Here is a 22,017-nt window from a genome sequence, read left to right on the forward strand (position 1 = left end):
GTTAAAAAATTTTTTTTTAAAGTGCAAACTTTTCCAAGCAGGGGATGAATTGTAGGGAACACACAAGAGCACTTATTGCTTACAAAATGTATATTAGTTAAAATATAGTTTAAATGAAAGCGAATATGACTGAAGGATCAGACTACACATGGTATGGTCTGTTACCATGGAAATATTTAGGCCTGTTCAGGAGCTGTAGACACAAAACTATGGTAATGTTTAAATTTAAACTACTGTATGTGCTATGTTGCTTCATTTTTTTCATTTGAGATTTCATTGTGACCTACATGATCGTGACATAAGGAGTCTGCATGACTGAGGGACTCAAGACCCCTATTTTCGTGATTGGTGGTAGGAGCTCCAGCAATCATAGTTCTCAAATCTATTCCATAGATTGGGGATAAATATTTTTCATGGTGTGTCCCCACTGTGCTACTTATGTCTTCTCATTGACACACTTAATTATTTCTACACCGTTAAGTGTCTCTTGTTTGCTAAGACTTATGCAAGACTAAACATAGTGGAAAGACCTCAGGGTAAGGTGAGGATTTGCGACGTCTCTGAAGGTAACATTCTGTTAGGACAAGTTTGTTGTGTGTTTTATGCAAGAGATGGCTTCTTCCCGCTGGCATGACATTACCATGGTGATAAACACAGAGAAGGAACACAACATTATTTTCCTAATTTGAAAAACACTTTTTTTTACACCTAAACATTTTTGGTCAACAGTTTAAAATGCATTTAATCCCTTATTTGACAAATTTTAACTTCCTTCCCCTGGAAACTTTTTGTCATGTAGACATGTCAGGCCTTAATCTGCCCATTTAGGTGTTGAAGCATCGTCCCCCCAGGGCTTTAGATGAGATGTCAGGGCTTTGTTGAGGGGCCTCTATGGCTTATGTTGTTTGATTCTTTGTATGTTTTACATTAGTTTTACTTAGAATTGTTTATTTCCTTCCAAGTAAACCAATACACATTAAAATTTGAAGGATTAAGCTGAAAGGGATGTGTTCCTGTCAACACAGAAGTATGACAGCTGATAAATTGCAGACTCATTTACTGCCTCGTTTCATATCTTGTTTAGGAAATGCAAAATATTTTTTTGTTACATTTTTCCCCTTATCCTGGAATTGTGTTGTCGAGTTTATTAAAATGAACAAACCCCAGCATTAACTGTTTCTCAAAGTTTCTGTGTTGAGGTCTCTGGGATTCCCAGGGATGATGGGCAGTATGTACAGAGAATGCACCGCTGCCATTCTATAACAAGCACAGTCCAAACAATGCTGTAATGTCACCACAGACATTGGGGCTCAATGTATATTTACAGTGTGAAGTGTAAAGGCTGAATTAAAGTTGAGGTTTGAAGTCTGTGATCTGATGACTGGATTATGGAATTCTGAGATATGTAGTCTAGGGTCTGAATTGATTTTCAGGTCCGAAGTGCGAATTCTAGGGCTTGATGTCTGGATTCTAAAGTATGAGGTCTGGATGAATTTTTTACCTTTGTAGTCTGGGATATGAAGTAATTTTAAGGTCTGAAGTCTGGAGCCTGAACTAATTTTCTGGGGAGTGAATACATTTTTGGGGTCTGAGGTCTGGTGTATGAATTCATTTATTGGGCATTAGACATCTGAATTAAAGTCCCCCCCCCCAAGATTTCAATACTCATGATCTATTCTCTTGATAAGTTGTCAGTATTTGATCAGTGGGGGGGCGACACCCGGGACCCCTGCCGATCAGCTGTTTGACAAGGCACCAGCGCTCGCAGCCGCGGCCTTCTCTCAACGTTTCTTACGCCAGCGACGACACGTTCATCAGTCATGTGGCCTAGGCGCAGCTCAAAAGTTTATAGCAGCGGCTTTCTCCTCTTTCCCTTTCAAATGCAAATACATGTTCATCTACATGAGGGAGCTGGAAAGGGATGGGGAGGGATATCTGTCAGACGAACGATCTTTCAGCCAACACCCAACAGGTGTATGGCCGCCTTAAGAACTACTCGACCCCCAAAGTGTAGTGATATTCAGTGGCTATGTAACATGGGTTAAGGTCCCACAATAGGGTCTCTGATTACTTTTAGCCTTATGGTGTTTGTTTCATTTTTTTTTCTGTTCATTTATTCCAGTTTGTGATAAAAGCTCCTGTGAAATCCCTCCAGTGCCACACTGTGAGAATGGAATGGAACTAGTACTGACCAACCGAGGAGAGTGCAAACCCATCTATGAGTGTGGTAGGTTTCAAGTCATGCCAACTTTATATTATCTTTTGAACCTTGTGCAGTGAGCCCTTGAGGAGCCAGAGCAAAGGATGGGAGTGGTAGTGGCCCTGATGATGATGTGTCATTGTGTACTCCCTCAGGTCATTGCTCTCTGGGGTCTGTGCAGTGAAGTAAGGGCACCCTATATTCCCTCGGGGCGCTCACTATAGCTAGGACTTCTGCCTGATGGTAGTTTTGGGTGCCATTGATGTTAAATGTCCGTGTTGGTGCAAGGCGGGGCTTGAAATGGTGCGATGGCCAGAGTGTGGAGTAGGAGAGTCAGTAACCAGGCCAGATTGAACTTAACAAAAGTATTATTTTTTTACTATGAACAAAATAGGAGTTGTAGTACAGTACATCAGCAATTATCTGCACATTCTCTTTTACAGATGTCCAAGCATGAGCTAAGTAAGTGGTTGAAAAAAATAGCCATCAGATTACTCTCTCTTGTTACAGTCTCTAAGACTGGGATCTCTGGCTAGCAACCATAATCTGTCACATAATTGTGTCCACAATACACACAATGTCGTAATAACATGACTGGCCAAAATCATGCCTGAAGTATGCAGGGTGTCTGAACTTGTTATCCCTCCACTGAAGCAAAGTCTTAAATGCTGTATGCTGATCACCTTGATGACTAAAACTTGTTCACTAATCTGGGGTTGATAGGGTGTCTTAACTTGTTTCCAATTTTGCAGCAGAAAAGTCTGTAATGTTTTATGCTGGTTACCTTGCTGACTCTCAGGCTGTAACCACGAAAATTCTCCAATTTTTCTCTCTATCCTTCTAATGGTAGTGGAGGATGAGGATCTGTTAGTTTCCGGAAGCATTGAAGCTGAATGATAGAGAAGAGGTGCACAAACTTTCTGTTTGTCTCCTCCAGGCCCGTCCTCATCCTGCCTACTCTTAAAACAACTAGAATCTTCTGGAAGTAGGGAGAGGAGCCAGCCCACACCCTAAGCTCCAGAAAGGACTGGACCTGGACTGTTAATTCTAGACTTGTCTGTCTCATACCTAAAGGGAACCTATCACCTGGATTTTGGGTATAGAGCTGAGGATATGGGTTGCTAGATGGCCGCTAGCACACCCGCAATACCCAGTCCCCATAGCTCTGTGTGCTTTTATTGTGTAAAAAAAACGATTTGATACATATGCAAATTAACCTGAGATGAGTCAGAGCTTGAAAATATGACTCTTCTCTGGTCACACAAGTAAGATATGACTCTATTATGTTAATTTGCATAAAAGGCAGGAAGTACAAAAATGCATAATAATTATTGAATTCGTCTGCAAATGAAATTAAAAGTGTAATTTATATGTTTAGGGTAACACAATGAACATTTAGAAACGCTCTGTGAGGGTAGCATAGTAGAGGTGACAGGTTCCCTTTAAGCATACTGTGTGTGTCACATTACATAGCACTGTATAACATAACATTACAGTATAGTACATAACCAAACAATTGCAGATACCCTTTTGCACTGGGGTGCAGCACTTGTTATGTCAGAGACCTGGTCTGCTCATACTTAAATTTTGCAACATTTTTCATTTTTTCATCACTAATTCAAGTTTTGAAAACTAGGTGGGAAAGTAGACATGGTTAGCCATGTTAATGAGTTTCACTTCAAATATCATTGAGACTTTTAAAAAAGCCTTAAAAAAGTGCACTCCATCCACTCACTCCAGTAGCGGGTGATGTAACCTCTCTAGGCAAAAGTGTCAGGTTTAAAGATGCGTCAAAATTACGTGTGATATTTGATAACTTTGGCACAAATTATGTCAATGGAGACTCAAGAAAAATGTACTTCATAAATTCTCCTCATGATAAATTCCCTCCATTGTGTTACAGTGTGGAGATTCACTTTAAAAGGTTGAACCTCTCTTAAAGGGGTTGTCTCATTTCAGCAAATGACATTCATCATGTAGAAAAAGTTAATACAACTCATTTACTAATGTCTTGTGATTGTCCATATTGCCTCCTTTGCTGACTTGATTCATTTTCCCATCACATTATATACTATACTTCTTGTTTCCATGGTTATGACCACCCTGCAATCCAGCATCGGTGGTCATGATTGCATGAAAAAGACCTAGCTTATGTGTGCTTCCATGGTCCCAGCCACCAGAGAGGCCAGCGTTTTTCCTATAGTGTGCAAGCACGACCACCGCTGCTGGACTGCAGGGTGGTCGTAACCATGGAACCGAGAAGTGTACAATGTGATGGAAAAATGAGCCAGCAAAGGAACCAACATGGACAATCACAATACATTAGTAAGTGCCTTGTATTAACTTTCTGTTCATCATAAATGCCGCTTGCTGAGGTAAGACAACCCCTTTAACATGGGAGGTACTGAAGCAGACCACATTGCTAAAGGCGTTTTATGGGGACGTGTCAGGAAATGTAGGCCACATATGTACATGTATATAAATGGTGTGGCCGAAATCCTCCTTCCCCCATATGTAATGATATAACCGCTACTGTACATTGTATTTCCATCACAGAATTCCAAAGTGACTTCTGATAGTCTTAGAATTTACAGTGGGGGATGGGGTCACATTATGCCATCTATGTTTGTAGGTTCGGCCTGTTGTGTAATGTGAAGATCTGATGGGCCATAAATAATAATTACATGAAATCCATGCTCTGCTGCTGCTTCCAGAGCTCCTTCTTTCAACACATGAACTTTGGTTTGAATTTGACTCTTTTATTATATTGCGCTGTGAAAGTCTTGATCCCCCCGTATTATTACCCAAACTCCGATCTCATGCCACCAGCTTGGCTAAGGATTTTCTATACACATTCCAAAGTAGTGAGCTTCCATCGAGAGGCAGCAATGGCGAGAAGAAGGCTTTTCACACGGGAAAGTGGAGGAAGCTCCAGAGAAAACCATAAGCAGGGTACAAGCATATGTTTCTTACTGGGCAGCAGACTGGCTGTCAAATGTGACAGCTGCATCAGTCACACATATATTTACGTGTACATTGCCTAAAAATAGATGTAGTGGAGCTAAGCTTGTCTGATACAGCAGAAAGAAGTATGTCAGATACAGCAGAAATAAACGTCAAATACAGCATTTATCACTTGTTAGATGTAGCAGGGAGGAGGTTGTCTGAGCAGATGCAAGGCATGTCTGGTGTAGTACTGCTGAGTTTGAAATTTGACACAATTGATGGCGATATCACATGGGATTGGGTTTTATATGGGATCACAACAGGTACACTTGCTGCATTATCATAATTCAGTGGATTGGCTCGTGGCACTCGTAAATAGATGTAGCAGTGCAGAGTTCCTCATATATAGTTTCATATAACAAGGCTGAGTTTGTCATGTAGCATACATTATAGTGACATGGATTATATGTGTTTTATATGGGATTACAGCAGTTAATTCCTCCTGGAACTCATAACCTCTATCAACTCTGCGTATTGGAGAACCTTTTGACATCCTATTTGCAAACTGGAGACAGAGGTAGTCACAGAAAGCTGGGTAACAAACAATATGGCTGCATTTATACACAATGAGGTTTGAAACCAACTTTCCCAGACTCCTGAATGGCAAAGTTATACAGTGATATTATTGTATTTCCACAGTAAAGGTGACGTTAACATTAGAAATTATTATTGTAGATTTGCAGTCTCTACTTTAAGTTCACTATTGACACTGGCTGGCATTAGTCTTATCAGTCATTATCTACCACACTACCTCTCCCCGAGCAAATATCTAGATGTAAACATAAAGTATAGAAATGGAATATCATTCCTGGAAAATACAAAAACAGTGTTATAGCAATTCTCCATGACGCCAGCAGATGGCGCTGTTTCTTCTCCATAACTGATGGTGTAAACACCTGGTGTACAGTGAGCGCATCATCCATAGTACATGGATTTGGCCATTATCTCATGGAAATGACATTTTGTCAGATGCAGTAATGATTGTGATACATGCACACTTACTTTTTGCTTTATTTTTAGATATTCAACTTTATGCGTGTATTAGTGCAATATATCTTATATTATCTTACATATAGTTCCTCTGAGATCATTGATTGGGAAATATGCACTTGAGATGATCGTTGTGAGTTTTAGGAGCTGGACCTACGGCAATTAGTTGATCGCCAGGGCAAATGTAATCTGCTAAGATAGTCCCTGTAATGTTTGAGCCACTTGTACACTACTGTATTTTGGATCCGCGTCCGATCCACATTTTTTACGGATCTCATACGGACCTATTAATTTCTATGGCACCGAAAAAAAATAAAAAAAATAAATAAGAATATCATCTGTGTGCTGTCTGCATCCGTATGTCCATCCCGCAAACTATAGAACATGTCCTATTCTTCTCCATTTTGAGGACAAGAATAACCATTTCTATTAATGAGACTGAGAAAAATGCGGATTGCCCACGGAAGATATCCATGGTTTGTGGAATGCAAAATGGATACAGTGGCATGTTACTAAATGGTGCCCATACACCTCCAATACCTGTCACCCAACATCTACTTTTCCTGACTCCATACACATGTGCCCTCAACTCGCTGTATTTTTTATGGGGAGAAAGAAGTACGGTAAGCAAGGCTGTAGCTAAAGGCTCAGGGGGCCTGGTGCAAATGTTCAGATTGAGCCTCCCTTCCCTTTGTGCTTTGTGGCAAAGGGCAAGGGTGCACCCAACCTTTCTGCTGCCTGAGGAACAAATTGAAACAGCACCCCCCATGCCAAATTCTCATCCATACCCTTTCCCTCCATCCTTACTATTAAAGACATACTTGGAAAACATTACATACAGTGTTACAAAAACATACAGAGTAATACAGTGCCACATACCTCTTACATCTAGTGATATCTCTTCTGTTGTATATGTTCTGTTTTCTCAGCTTCTCCATTCAGGCCAGACCGCCATGATGATTTCTTTCAGCCATCTCTTGTCTCTGCAGAGTATGACAAACAGACATCTTAGTTTCCTACTTTTCCATCATCCTCCTACCTTCTCAACGTTGCAATACTGTGCCCACTGCACTCCCCAATACTATACTGCAGAAACAGTCCCTCTTGAAAATACTAGTACCACGCAGATGCTCCTTTCAATAATTATTGGCAAACAGTGCCCTAAAAAATAAATGCGCCCAGCAAATAGTGTCCCTGACACTAATAATGCTGTCAACATAATGTCTCCAAAAATTATTCTGCTAAGCTGATACTGTGCCAGGGTGTCCCCCACAGTAAGAGTACTACCCAAAGTCCTACTAATAGAAATAATTATCTGCCAGAGTGTAAAGTGTTAAGACTGTAATAATACCCCCATTGTGTCCATTCTAGTAATCATGTTCCCCAGTAGAAATAATTCTCCTTATAATGTGTGCCAGTAAAAAAATAACTCCAAATGTATGACAGTACAAAATAAAATACCCCTTATATGGGTATATAATAAAATACCCCCTTACATGCCCCCTTACCTTACCAGACCCCCATATCAGATCCTCAGATCAGACCCCCATGTCAGACCTCAAATTAGACCCCCATATCAGATCTTCAAATCAGACCTCCATATCAGATCAGACCCCCATATCAGACCTCAAATCAAAACCCTATATCAGACCTCAAATCAGGCCCTCATATAACATCCTCAAATCAGACCCCGATATCAGATACTCAAATCAGACCCCCATTTCAGATACTCAGATCAGACCCCCATCAGACTTCAAATCAGACCCCCATATCAAACCTCAGGTCAGACCTTCATATCCAACCTGAGATCTGACCCCTATGTCAAACCTCAGACGAGACCCCATCAGACCTCCATGTTAGACCCCCCATATCAGACCCAAAATAAATTAACTTACCTCTCCTGCTCTACCGCTGCTCTGCATGTCTGGGGTTCTCCCATGCAGGTACACACCCTGGTCTTCTCTGGGCCCATCCTGCACTGTGATGTGACTGCGTACAATGTCAGGACTCTGTACACAGTCAGAATAGTGCAGCATGGGCCCATAGAAGACCAGAGAGGGGTGAGTACAGCGCTTTACTCGTCATTCCCTGTGCTTCCTGCATACTAAGGGGCACTTTCATAATGGAAACGCTCACTAGGTTTTGCTTTATAAGACACACTGACATTCCCCCCCCCCCCCCCTTCCCCACACTGGAGGAAAAAAGTACGTCTTACAAAGGGAAAATTACGGTTATTGGCAGTGCACCACTGGCAAGGGGGGCCCTCTGTGCCTCCTTGGCTTATGGGCCAGGTTACAATTTCCACCATCACACCTCTGGATGTAAGCTACTGCCAGACACCTCCAATTGCATCTTATTTCCCCTGTTGACAATAGGATCAGACAATGGAATTTAACATACTGTACATGATCTTTTTTTCCCCTAAAATTCATATTTCAGAGGAGAGTTGGGACAACCATATATAGGTTTAACCAACTTTACATCTTTCCTCCTGCTCTGTGATCACAGTTTTTTTTTTAAATTATATTAAAGGGGCTCTACAAACTCACTTTTAAAATGTACAGCTCCTTCCCTGAGGATCAGCTGATGGAGTGGAGTCAAGTGGAGTCAAGTTGTTGGGACCCTGATGATAAGCTGCTTCCACCAGGGTTAACTGCCTGTGCCTCACTTAAAGTGTAACTGTTGAATTAGTTTATTTTTAATATAGTGTAGGGACAGGGATGTTAAACATTTTTGTAATATACTGTACTTTATTAGAGGAAGATGTTTCTTTGTACTAGAAAACAGGGCATAAAGAGACTTTTTAGCAAAGCTTTAGCTGATTATTGCTAAGGAGAGTCTGTCTTCAGTCTTCAGTTCTACTGAGGGCTGAAGATGGCTGTGTGTAAAAAGTCAGGTAGATAGGGTGAGGGCAGTGGCGACTCTAGGAACAATATATAGGGGGGGGCACAAAGATACCACAGTCAAAAATGGGGGGGCAAAAACAAAATAAGTATATATAAATAAGATTACAAAATATGAGAGAATTGCGGTCTGCAGGGATACATTTATAATAAAACAATTTACTTACAAAAGAAGCTATTCAGTCATCTGCTGTGCCGTCCTCTGCTTGCTTCCGCGGATTCTTTCCCCTTCTTTCTGTCTCTCGACAGTGCGCAGGTGTACTGTTATGGTGGATCTGTGAAGACACACTGTTATGGGGGCATCTGTGGATGACACTTATTATGCCTCTCATTAGCCCCCATATGCTGCCTCTCATCATTAGCCCCCATATGCTGCCTCTCATCATTAGCCCCCATATGCTGCCTCTCATCATTAGCCCCCATATGCTGCCTCTCATCATTAGCCCCCATATGCTGCCTCTCATCATTAGCCCCCATATGCTGCCTCTCATCATTAGCCCCCATATGCTGCCTCTCATCGTTAGCCCCCATATGCCTCTCATCATTAGCCCCCATATGCCTCTCATCATTAGCCCCCATATGCCTCTCATCATTAGCCCCCATATGCCTCTCATCATTAGCCCCCATATGCCTCTCATCATTAGCCCCCATATGCCTCTCATCATTAGCCCCCATATGCCTCTCATCATTAGCCCCCATATGCCTCTCATCATTAGCCCCCATATGCCTCTCATCATTAGCCCCCCAAATGCCTCTCATCATTAGCCCCCATATGCCTCTCATTATTAGCCCCCATATGCCTCTCATCATTAGCCCCATATGCCTCTCATCATCTCATCATTAGTCCCATATGCCTCTCATTATTAGCCCCCATATGCCTCTCATCATTAGCCCCCATATGCCTCTCATCATTAGCCCCCATATGCCTCTCATCATTAGCCCCCATATGCCTCTCATCATTAGCCCCCATATGCCTCTCATCATCTCATCATTAGTCCCATATGCCTCTCATCATTAGCCCCCATATGCCTCTCATCATTAGCCCCCATATGCCTCTCATCATTAGCCCCCATATGCCTCTCATCATTAGCCCCCATATGCCTCTCATCATTAGCCCCCATATGCCTCTCATCATTAGCCCCCATATGCCTCTCATCATTAGCCCCCATATGCCTCTCATCATTAGCCCCCATATGCCTCTCATCATTAGCCCCCATATGCCTCTCATCATTAGCCCCCATATGCCTCTCATCATTAGCCCCCATATGCCTCTCATCATTAGCCCCCATATGCCTCTCATCATTAGCCCCCTTATGTTCCCAGCAGCCACATTTTTTATAAAATAAAAAAACATTTACCTCTCCTGCTCCTGGACGCCGCTTGCCTCTCCTCAGTCGACTGTGCTCTGAACTGGCACGCACAGCGTGGGGTCACAGAGCGCCCTCACGCTGTGCGCAGCCCTGCACAGCCGACAGCCGAGGACCAGGAAGTGGTAAGTACAGAGCGTTCACCACTTCCTGGTCCCTCGGTTCTAATGAGCGCTTCCATAATGGAAGCGCTCATTAGTATTCACCTGGGGGAATCAGCGGGGGGGGCAACCGGGGGGGCAAAGAACAACATAGGGGGGCGATTGCCCCCCCTAGCGATGCCACTAGGTGAGGGAGATAGGCAGTGATAGGGCACATATACATAGTCAGGGACTGGGGTAGACAAGAGACCAGAAGCCTCTGTATGTTACACACAGGTGTCTTCAGGGCTCAGAAGAACACTTAAAGGGGTTCTGCAGTTTGTTTTAACTGATGATCTAGCCTCAGGATAGATCATCAGCATCTGACCGACGGGGGTCCGACACCCGGGACCCCCGACAATCAGCTGTTTGAGAAGGCAGCGGCGCTCTAGCATCGCCGCGGCCTTCTCACTGTTTACCGCTGGCCCAGTGATGTCACTTGAATGGAGCTTAGCCCTGCCCATGCCAGATGATACTAGTCGTGACGTCACTGGGCCAGCGGTAAACGGTGAAAAGGCTGGAGCGCCGCTGCATTCTCAAACAGCTCCGGGTGTCGGACCCCTGCCGGTCAGAAGCTGATGATCTATCCTGAGGATAGATCATCAGTTAAAACAAACTGTAGAACCCCTTTAAGATAACCACTTGCAGTCCAACAAAGGGAGAGCCAAAACTATAGCTAAGGCCAAGGTTTCAGTCCGATGCCCTCACCATGTATCTAAATTCCCTGAGGCAAGGTGCCTTGTTGGAACAACCACCCCCTATTTGTCAACCAGCTCTCTGGGCATATGCAATAGGCCCCTAATGATAGTCACACATTGCAGCACCTCTACGCTCATAGTTGCCAAATGTCACAAATTGTCAGACAGACATTTTAGACAGTCCTGGAATATTTAGGCTGTTGTGGGCTGAAAATAGGCAGGGCTTATGTAATGCCTGCCCATATGTGTGTAGTCTTGTCATGATTGTGGGAGCCTACATGCGTCAAATTTTCCAACTGCAATGTTGGTAAGTAAGTAAGTTTTTGGCTGCCAGAGGGCCATACGAGAGGCATTGAAATGGTGTATCAACAAGAAAGGCTGGGAAAATAGGTTTCTCTCACTGTCTTCAGCAGCTAGGCCGGTAATTAGGAGAATTAGCTGCCAGCTGAGGAGCTCGGATAAATGTGGGCTGAGCTTCTCAATCAGGGCTCCTTATCTGAGGAAGGAGCGGGCTGCACCAAGGCTTGTGGGAGCTGGGACCCTCTGTATGGGGTAAGCACTGTTGTGTTTTGGGGAGCTGGGTGGTAGACCCAGATCCCGATAGAGAGGGAGAACTTCTGTATAGTCAGTGGCCAGATGGCCGAGGATTTATGTTTATGCTTTATGTTTTGGTCTGCTGTAAAAGTTATAATAAAGCTGGCCGTGGCCAGTTTGCACCCAAATCTGCAGTGTTGGAGTGGCTTCTTGAAGTGTGCCAACCGTCTAAGCAGAGCAGACGGCAATCCTGGAGAGCTAAGTGACCCTGAGTTGTCACAGCCTGAATAAGACATATTGACAAGGGTTCCTCTGGCTGAATGATCCCTTCAATGAATAAGGGATATCAAGATGAACATGCTGTATCTGTGGTGCCTCCTGGTAAAGTTATTTTCTTGTCCTTTGTTTCATGTAAGTCTGCAGAAGAGAAACGTGTCCTTTGTTAAGGCGTCCCAGTTGCCCACCTTACAAAAGGCTTTCTTTGAAGAACACAGAGTGCTGTGATACCTACCAATGTATATGCAGCTGCACCAATTCGACAGACACTTGTCCTTCTGGATATATATCTTCTATCCACATCAACGAGTGTGGCTGCACCAGTGTGACATGTAATGCAGATAAGGTGAGGAGGGTTCAGTCAAGCTCTAGAAAAACGTTTACAGTAAATATGCTTAAAGTATCACTAAAATAAAATAAAAAAAACCTCTAAATATGTCATAGCAAAATATCAAAGATTTTGATCGTTGGGTGTCTGATAGCTGAGACCCCCACTGATTGCTAGAACTGTGTAAACGCTTCTCTCTCCTCATTCTCACGATTGGCGGGGGTCTCAGCACTTCAGTTTTTTAAAAGTCCAGTGAACCTCTTAAGAGAAATTAATAGTAAAATAATTTAATTAAAAGGACTTGACAGTTGCTGGGTTCCGGATTATCTGAACTTCACTTTTGACAAGCTCTTTATATTGATTAGTTTATTGGTCTCCAAGCGATTAGCAGATCATGGCTGATCCCATTGTTGGCAAATAAATTGTATTTCATTACCTACCGTAAATTTAGTTTCTGTTACGATATCAGTCATCTGAAACACACTGGTTGCTATGGACGTGTTCTTGACCACATCCTTGAATAAACTCTGATCAAAAAGTATTGTACCCTTAGCAACTAATCTGTCAGACGTAATTCAACTCTGCTGTTTAGCCCACAGTACACTGGACTCCCTTAAACAACAGGGACCATGTGAATACCATATAGTTATATCCCTGCGTATTACAAAATCCTCCGCTTTCTAGCTGTGTATCTGTATATCTACCTAATAATTTATTGCTATTTTTTTTACTAATTATAGGTCTGTGTACATAAGAATAATGTCTACCATGCTGGAAGTTCATGGGAAGATGGCTGCCTGATTTGTAAGTGCACTGATACGATCGACCCTATCACAAGCCTTCTCAGTGTGATGTGTGAGAAAAAGCCGTGTGATGAAAACTGCAGACCAGTAAGTCCATAGAATTACAGTACAAAGTATTTACATCATATTCTTGTCAATAGGGATTTATATTACATCTCTTAACTGTCCGTATTTTGCCGGATTGCAACACAAAGTGGACCTCAACGGTGGGGCTTCTGTAAACATAACCCCAACATGCATTTGTGGGAGTTTCTGTGGGCTCTTCTGAGTGAACCAGGTTTTTCTTAAAATGTTTCACTAATGGGATTCAAATGTTGTGAGATGTGGGCAGTATTACCAAGGAAATGCTGGTACAATAGTAGCTAGAGGGCAGGGTTTGTTATGAGTTATATTTTGAGTTCTTTCCAAGAAATGCTCGTAAGTTGAATGTCAGTTGTCTCTAACCCATAACCATGCCTCAAGACCTGCCAACCCATTTTTCCCACATGCCCACATAAACATGTAGTGTATTGCAGCTTGACCTAGGCCAATACGTTTAGGTGTCTTATGGCTACTATTGCAAAGACAAGGGCTTTCATCACACATATGGTAGGTCAACCTTGGTGTCATTCACAATACAAAATATAATTAAAGAAGCACTCCAGTTTTTTTTGTTTTTTTTTGCAAATATTACTCACTCACCACCAGCATTCTAGTAGTGTAATTTGTTACACCTTAACACAGTTACAGCTATACAGTTTGTATCTTTTCATTATTGGAACCTGGTCATGTGATCTCAAGTCTGACCACCAGCCCACAGCTTGCTCTAATATATAAACATGAACTCGGTCTGTGCCATATGGCTGACTTCTTGTGAACTAGATATCATTCATCACCTATCAGATCCCTCCTAGCAGCTCTCAGGCACCTTCACACACACACAGTTTACTCTGTATTTCCCTGTATTTGGTTGATATAATGTCTCCCCTATCTAAAGGATCAGGAGAAGATATATAGCAGGTAAGTGTATACAGTGATTAGCTGCAGTTACAAACCTCCTGAGTCACACTGCCTGTCTATGCCATCTGTGTTTGCTGACTCTCCAGATGTCGGTTCACACTGGTCTCCCTTACTCCAACAGTTGACAGGGGGGAGAGATAACAGGGCAAAGAAGACAGGCTCAAGCTGTATCACATAGGAACACATGGAGACCCTACAGTGTGAGGGAACAGCAGCTGTGTCACTGATCTTCTATGGCTCAGAGGACTCAGAGCAGTAAGACTCCAGCCCCTCTGTCTCTGCAAATCCAGGCATGATAGGAAATGGATTGATTAGGAAAACCATATCTGAGAAGCAAGGGAATCAAGATGTCAGACAAAAATTAGATATCAAATAAAACAGGTATACACAAGGTATACACAAGAGCCTCTATCTCATTCTTTAACAATGGCCTATCCTGCCCTATATAGGCAAAGAAAAAAAATCCCGGGGTGCTTCTTTAATATGGCAATCATGACCAACTGTGTTCTAAACATAGTGTTGACTTCATGAGGCATCTGCTTCATTGATGTTCCATCAAGTTACCAAGGAGGGCACAATTCTAACACTCATTTCAGGTTAATAAGAGCTAAGTGTGACTTTTCTTTGGTGCCTTGTTAATGGAAAACTGTCTGGCTCTCATTGCAGCGCAAATGAGGTGCCAAGGCAGTGGCTAATTCTAATGTAGGCACCAGTATAAACAGAGATAGAGCTGCTTGATTAATTTAGCAGCACAGTTCCGAGAAAACCACCACTTTGTCTTCATGGCTGGTGCTCCTTAAAAGAGCTTAGTGTAGGCTTAATTTTCGTTTATAATATATTCCAAGGCACTTCTATATCCACAAGTGTGTTGACTTTACAAAGAATGTTTGGGAATATCTATGGGGAACAATGAGTATGCTGTGTTTTATGACCTCTCCTTCCAAGTGCTTCAAAACTTTCTTACATTTTGACACTTTTCTAATTGAAAAAGCAGTAGACCAATCCACAGGACTAGGCAAGATATTTCCCAAATGTATGGTATGACTGCTTGGGTGGTCAGGGGCAAGCAGTGTACTCTTTATGGTTCCTCGGAAGTGCTAAAAAGTGACATTATGACTACATGCACACGACCGTATGTGTTTTGCATTCTGCAAATTGCGGATCCGCAAAATCTTTTTTTTTTGCGGATCCATTGTAACAATGCCTAAAACGGACAAGAATAAGACATGTTCTATTTTTTTTGCGGGGCTACGGAACGGACATACTGATGCGGATAGCACACGGTGTGCTGTCCGCATTTTTTGCAGACCCATTGAAATGAATGGGTCCGCATCCTATCCGCAAAAAAAACGGAACGGACACGGAAACAAACAACGTTCGTGTGCATGTAGCCTATGTTGTTTAGTGCTAAATAATTTATTGTGTTGTTAAAAGACTACAGATGACACGTTATGGAATTCCCAGCTGTATTTGTTGAGGCTCAACATTGAATATGTCAAAAATTATTCACAATTATGAATTATAAAATAACAACATAATTAATACTAGGGCTGCATAACTCTTAAATGGAGTAGCCGGTATAATTTTGATCTTATTACTAGGATAAAAAAATCTGAAATTCTGAAGTGGATCCATATAAAAGATTCTAATGCTTTTGTGTTAAACACAAGTGACTGCAGAGGTGTTAATGAGTAGATGTTTGATGTTTGAATTTAACATCACATGGTTGAATTATATTTGCTATCATCCATTGGGGCTTGAGTGATGATCATGACAAACATTTGGGAACAGTGCATGCACGTTCTTCATGTGAAGGACACGTCAGTCCATAATATTTGGACCTGTTAACATGGCTGATAATCATAATCATGTGGTATTTTGATTGTGAGAATGGTTTGAAATGATCGATGAGGTGGCATTTACAGTACACGAATTCCAAGGACAAAAAGGGGTAAGAGGGTGATGTGTCTTTCAAAGACGGTCATGTTTAATGTTGAAAGCTCTTTTTGATATTGAGGGTTATCCTATATGTAGCCAATTGCTTTCTTTCAAACATTGGCAAATATTCAGTTTTTATAAGTCATATAATATTTTTCCATATGAAGCACAAAAATATTTCAAAAACATCCCATATGATAGCCCATGTGGTCTCTGATATCATTTTTTCCTGTTTTTACAAAGACATCTGTTTCCTAAAACATACAGTATAATATTTGACATTGGTGACAAATATTGGCAAATCAAATATATAGCTTTACAGATATTCTGGATACCGTTGTACATACAATGCGTAGATCATATGATGTTACATTCTTATTTCTCATGGGGTAAAAGGGCCCTGTGATCTGGCTGTTCCTCTAGCAAATCAGTCTACAGTATACAGTATTTGGAAGTCACGGATGGTTTCCATAGGGGCTGGAGACATTATTGTTCTAGTCATAGGGTCCACCTTTAGTGTACACACACCATTGTTTTCCAGAAAACAAAATGAAAAACTGAACATTCAAAAATACAGATTTAACATTGGTCTCCTGGACATAGATCTACATAGATCATATGAGGCTTCTTTTGGAAACGAAAAAGAAACAACTTGCTGGTTCATTCCATTTCCCATTCCATTTCACATTCAAAGTAATTGCGATCTCTTGTGTCAATTTCCCCTTCTTTTTTATATCCTTTCACCTAGAGTGTGCACTTTACCCTGAGGGAGGAAGGTGGATGATAGGTTCAACACGAGCTGGCCAAACATGTGGGCGATGCTACATGGTGTTTTTCCATATTTTTATTTTGTGTACTCTCAATAAAGAAGTAATTTCATAGGAATTTGCCCCATTGCTGGATCAATAATTTCTTGTGTAGGCACTTTTTCCCTGCTCCGTTAGATCTGTGCAAGGGAAACATATTCCATAATATGAGGTGAGCTGACTAATGTTTTTCATAACATGAGCTGTAGACCCTCTTCTAAAGAGCCTCATTGTAGTTATAATGGCTACCTTTAATGTATGCTTCCCTATGTGGATGGAGATCTCCTTACCCCTGGGAAGGGTCCATGTTGGGTTTCTACATGAACTAGAGAACCTTTTCAGTGGGCCCCGTTGCAGTCATAAGGGCTACATTTAAGTTATGTACTCCCTTGCTTTCCAAGAAACCATGTGATGGATTTGTCAAGTGTACATTTCTGCTGTACATTTCTTTCTATAGAAGAACAAAACCATTTTGTAATGATTAATTCCCAAGTGTTTATGACCTTGTACTATGCCTTGTACAGTACAGAGCATATACAGTAGCGTGTATGAGTCATGACTCGGTGCTTTCTCTGTGCCACAGCCTAATCTTCCTTTTAATTACATGCAAGCACTTTGACAAACACATGGATCCATGTGAAAACCTTCCTCTTGTTTGTCTTCCATTAGAGTAATAAATCCGGTCAACAGAAAATATATAAAGAGGAGAGGATGTGACGGATGTCAAATGATAAATCTTTGCATTCTCTCTTTTGTGGAGAAAAACAGGAGGTTTAACCTTAAATAAATGGTAGATTTTAGGATCATGTTTCCCTGAGCATATTTGCACAGGATATGTCTCTGTTGTGTCCATTCATGAATGATTTCCTCCTGATTTGATTTTCCATACAACATGGAAACATATAAGAAGCCATTCTGTTAGGAGGCTGAAGGCTGAATGACGTTTTATACTGTAAAAGCTATATTAATGGGGTTTTCAGAATTTTAAGTACTGATGACCTGATCAGTTGAAACAATGGCCAACTCATTTTGGAGAATTTTTATATCTCTTGCCCTGTAGGGCTTTTTTATTTTCTATGAATTAGTAGTGGGTGGGAAACAGCTGAAAAGTAAGTTTAGGCACATTATTTGCCTGGGCCTTTGTCATATTTTGGCATCAATAGAGGAGAAGAGAAGAAGATGTCACTGGCATACTGGTGGGGTATTTGGACACATTCTGGTCGAAAACATTTATTGGCTGAATAGGGGATAAACGTTTTTGACTGAAATCCCACTTTAGGTGTAGATTGTGCTGGCTTTCAGTAGATTTCTGTGTGCTCATATAGTATGAATAATATAGATATGATCCTCTGTGTTGTCATATGTCCAGGATGTATTCATCTATATGATATAAAGCTGAATGTATGTATATGATGTGTACACTCTCACTGCTATAGACTCATTTATTCATATATTGCTAGCATCAGTACACGTATGCATATGCAATGGCACTAAACATACATAATATTTGTTTATACCCATATACTAAAGATGAGCAAATTTCTCCAAAATTCGATTTGGCCGGTTCGCCGAATCTGACTTTTATTTGTGGTGAATTGCGTTAAAAACTGCTATTTCTTGGCTGCAGAGAGCCTTTATAGTGGCGTAGAACTCCATGTGGCTCATGTGGCCGTGCGATCTAGGAGCCACGTCTCCAGTTCCCTGACCAGCCAGATTTACCAGCATCTGTTCTAGGACATGATACAGTGGAATGACGTTGTTCATCCCTTAATCCTTGCGACTGACAAATCCTTGCGCCTGAGCAAACGGCAGGTGTCACGCATGAGCTGCCACTGGTTGAAAACGAAGTTACACAGGGGAGTACTCCTGTCCGCTTGGATCATCAAGAAATAGTTTTTTGCCTTTCTTTGTTCGTATAGTCGGTCCAGCATATGGAGGGTGGAATTCCAATGGATGGAAACGTCGCATATCAGCCTATGTTGGGGATGCCGTTCTGCCGCTGCAGCTCAAGGAGGGTGTGCTATGCGGTGTATGAGTGGCTGAAGTGCATCTGGCCATTTTTAGGATGTCTTGCAGATGGGTGGAAGACTTCAGGAACGGCTTGACAATGAGATTGAACATGTATGCCATGCAGGGCGCATGGCTCAGCCCTCCTTGATGCAGCACTGGCACCATGTTCTTCCTGTTATAGGTCACCATGGTTCCAATTTTGAGTTGTCGCAGAGAAAGCTAGGATTCGATTTCTTGATGAAGGACACGGAGCAGTTCCTCCCCTGTGTGACTCAGTTCGTCCAGGCAAATGAGGTGCAGAACAGCGTGACACCGCCGAGCCCTTCACATGTGGTATGCTGGAGGAGCACTATGCATTGTCCCTGCAGTGGAGGCGGAGGACACGGTGGAGGATGAGGAGGCAGAGGCGGACATTATCGCAGGACCAACGGCGTGAGAACGTGGAGGCGGAAGTGCCGTCACCTGTCCACGTTGCTGGTGTGGCTGTGCAGGAACCACATTCACCCAGTGGGCCGTAAAGGACATGTATTGTCCCTGACCGCTTGTCCAGCTCCACACGTCAGCACTACCATGCACTTTGGCAGACACTGACAGGCTCAAGGACTGGCCCACCTTCTGTTCTACATACGTGTGCAGGGCTGGTACTGCCTTTTTGGCAAAGAAATGACGGCTTGGGACTCTCCACCTCGGCTCGGCACAAGCCATCAGTTCTCTGAAAGGTGCAGAGTCCACCACTTGGCCAGGAGCACATTCAGCTTCTGCGGCGTTAAGTGAGTGCACGCATACTGATGTCTCTTGGCAATCGCTTTCATGATCGATTGCTGATGGAATGACTGACAAGGAGTAAGGCGGAGGAGCATCAGGACCGGCAGATGATGGGAAGGACAGACAGCTCCCTTCGGCCGAGGTGGTGGAGCCTTAACTGCCTGAAATCAGGTGCGTGGCACTGGGTGATGCAGCGGTTGCTGCGCCAGGCTGGACCACCACATTGGAGCCACAGTTCTCCCAGGCCACTTTATAGTGATGCTGCATATGTTGATGCAGGGCCGTAGTGCCAACATTGCCACCCTGGCCACCCGTTCACCTTCTGCCCACAGATTCTAGAATGGCCATGTTCACCACCGGCGGCTTAACAAAAAACTGCCACACCACCGAGTATTTTATTTTACACCCAACACTCCACACTGACTGACTGCTACCACCGCTGCTTCCATAAACCCCTGCACCACTACTTTCCAGGCAGGTAGGCTCCTGCGAAGCGGGTGGTCTACCCCGGGCACGTTTGGCTCCTCACCTCCCACTGCTGCCACCCTGCTGACTCCCGGCCATGCTAGCGACTTGCTGGCTCTGCCGCTTCCTCACGGGCAAGCTGCCACCCTCTTCTCCTGATGATGATGAAGCCCCTAATTTACCCGGCTCCCAAGTGCAATCAGCTACATCATCATCATTGAGTACTGTCTGCACGTCACTGATTTCCTCCTCAACAGTCACCAGCTTCCCCGCCACTCTCCTCATCACTACTTGTCCGCCTACCGGAGGAAGCAGCGGATGTCTCCTCCACATCTTGGTTGGCCAGTAGCTGCTGAATGTCCTATAGTAGCTTGTCCTCGCTGTATAGTGGAGTTGAGCCTACAGCATATAATACTTGTCTGGCAGAGGGAACAGAAAAGGACAGAGGTTGGTTGAGGACAGGTAAGGGCACAGGGCCTGCTCCCGGGCCATACCAACTAAGGGTTGTGTCTGACAAACCCACTGACTCTTGGCTGGTGGTGTCTGATGTCACTTGGGATGAAGTGGATGACCAAGTCAACCATTCAAGTACCGCTGGGTTGCTGGTCAAGACATAAAAAAGTAGGAAATTCGTGGCACACCAGAGTCAATTAATGCTTTTTAATTAGTAGACGTTTTACATCATATCATATATATAGTGTATAGTACATCCGGATTGGAGCATATGAATTAAAGTCGTATAGTTTGTCCCAACGTTTCGGCCATATGATTGACATTTTTCAAGGGATCTGGATTTTTGTAGATAAAGACCTCTGCCAGATGTGTACCAAGACATGAGCGCTAGATGACACCGGGAGCTCAGGCCTCTTGCTGCGACTCCTGCTGCCACGTCCCCTTACTCTGCTGCGACCTGTGCCTGTGCCAGAAACATTTAGGCCTCTGCCAATCCCCTGTGCAGGGCCTGGCATTTCTCTGTCTGACATACTGTTAGATCAAATAAATAAATAAAAAGGAAATTAAAAACCCCCAAAAAAGTCTGTAATTTTCTCATTTCACCATACAACGGCTAATAAGTCCTTTTTTTTTCTTTCCACTAATACACACCAAAAAGGGCTTTAGAACATATAACTACACCACTGAACGGCAAATAAGCCCTTATTTTTTTCCACTTATACGGTACACGCCACAAAAGGCTTTAGAACATATAACTGCACCGCTCAATAGCAAATATATATTTTTTTGCCACTAATACACGCCAAAAAGGGCTGTAATTTTCTCACTTCACCACACAATGGCAAATACTTTTTTTCGGGCGACTAATACACGCCAAAAAGGGCTTTAGAACATATAACTGCACCGCTGAGCGGCAAATAATACATTCTAGCTGAAGGACCCTGCTTTGCTCGGGTATATTTAATCTTTTTCATTTAATGTTTGTCTGTGTCGTTAAAAAATATCAACACTATCCACTATAACAGTGACATCTACAGCACCCTGCCCCCTTCATACTCCCTGTCCTCCGTCTGGCGCAGGGTCTGTAGGATGTCCTTTTGAACTGCTCACTGTCAGACAGCATTACTGTGCTATCAGAATAAATCCCAGCAGGTGTATCGATTTTTCTTCAATGCTTTATTGATCCATACACAGATTGATCCATACACAGGACGCGTTTCGGCCCGTCCAGCCTTCCTCAACTGCAGTTGAGGAAGGCTGGATGGGCCGAAATGCGTCCTGTGTATGGATCAATCTGTGTATGGATCAATAAAGCATTGAAGAAAAATTGATACGC

The 22,017-nt window shown here is 42.9% G+C and overlaps 1 protein-coding gene across 1 annotated transcript in view; it reads left to right on the plus strand.

Annotated features, from left to right (window-relative positions):
• The window catches only part of VWF (von Willebrand factor), a 214,419-nt gene that overhangs the window by 173,960 nt on the left and 18,442 nt on the right, over nt 1–22,017 (plus strand). Inside the window, exons 41-43 of the mRNA XM_040439200.1 lie at nt 2,123–2,227; nt 12,255–12,460; nt 13,183–13,332. Of these exons, the coding sequence (XP_040295134.1) occupies nt 2,123–2,227; nt 12,255–12,460; nt 13,183–13,332 (461 nt within the window). The remainder of the gene's footprint in view (nt 1–2,122; nt 2,228–12,254; nt 12,461–13,182; nt 13,333–22,017) is intronic.

This window comes from Bufo bufo, chromosome 1 (assembly GCF_905171765.1).
Source record: "Bufo bufo chromosome 1, aBufBuf1.1, whole genome shotgun sequence".
NCBI classification, from domain to species: Eukaryota; Metazoa; Chordata; class Amphibia; order Anura; family Bufonidae; genus Bufo; species Bufo bufo.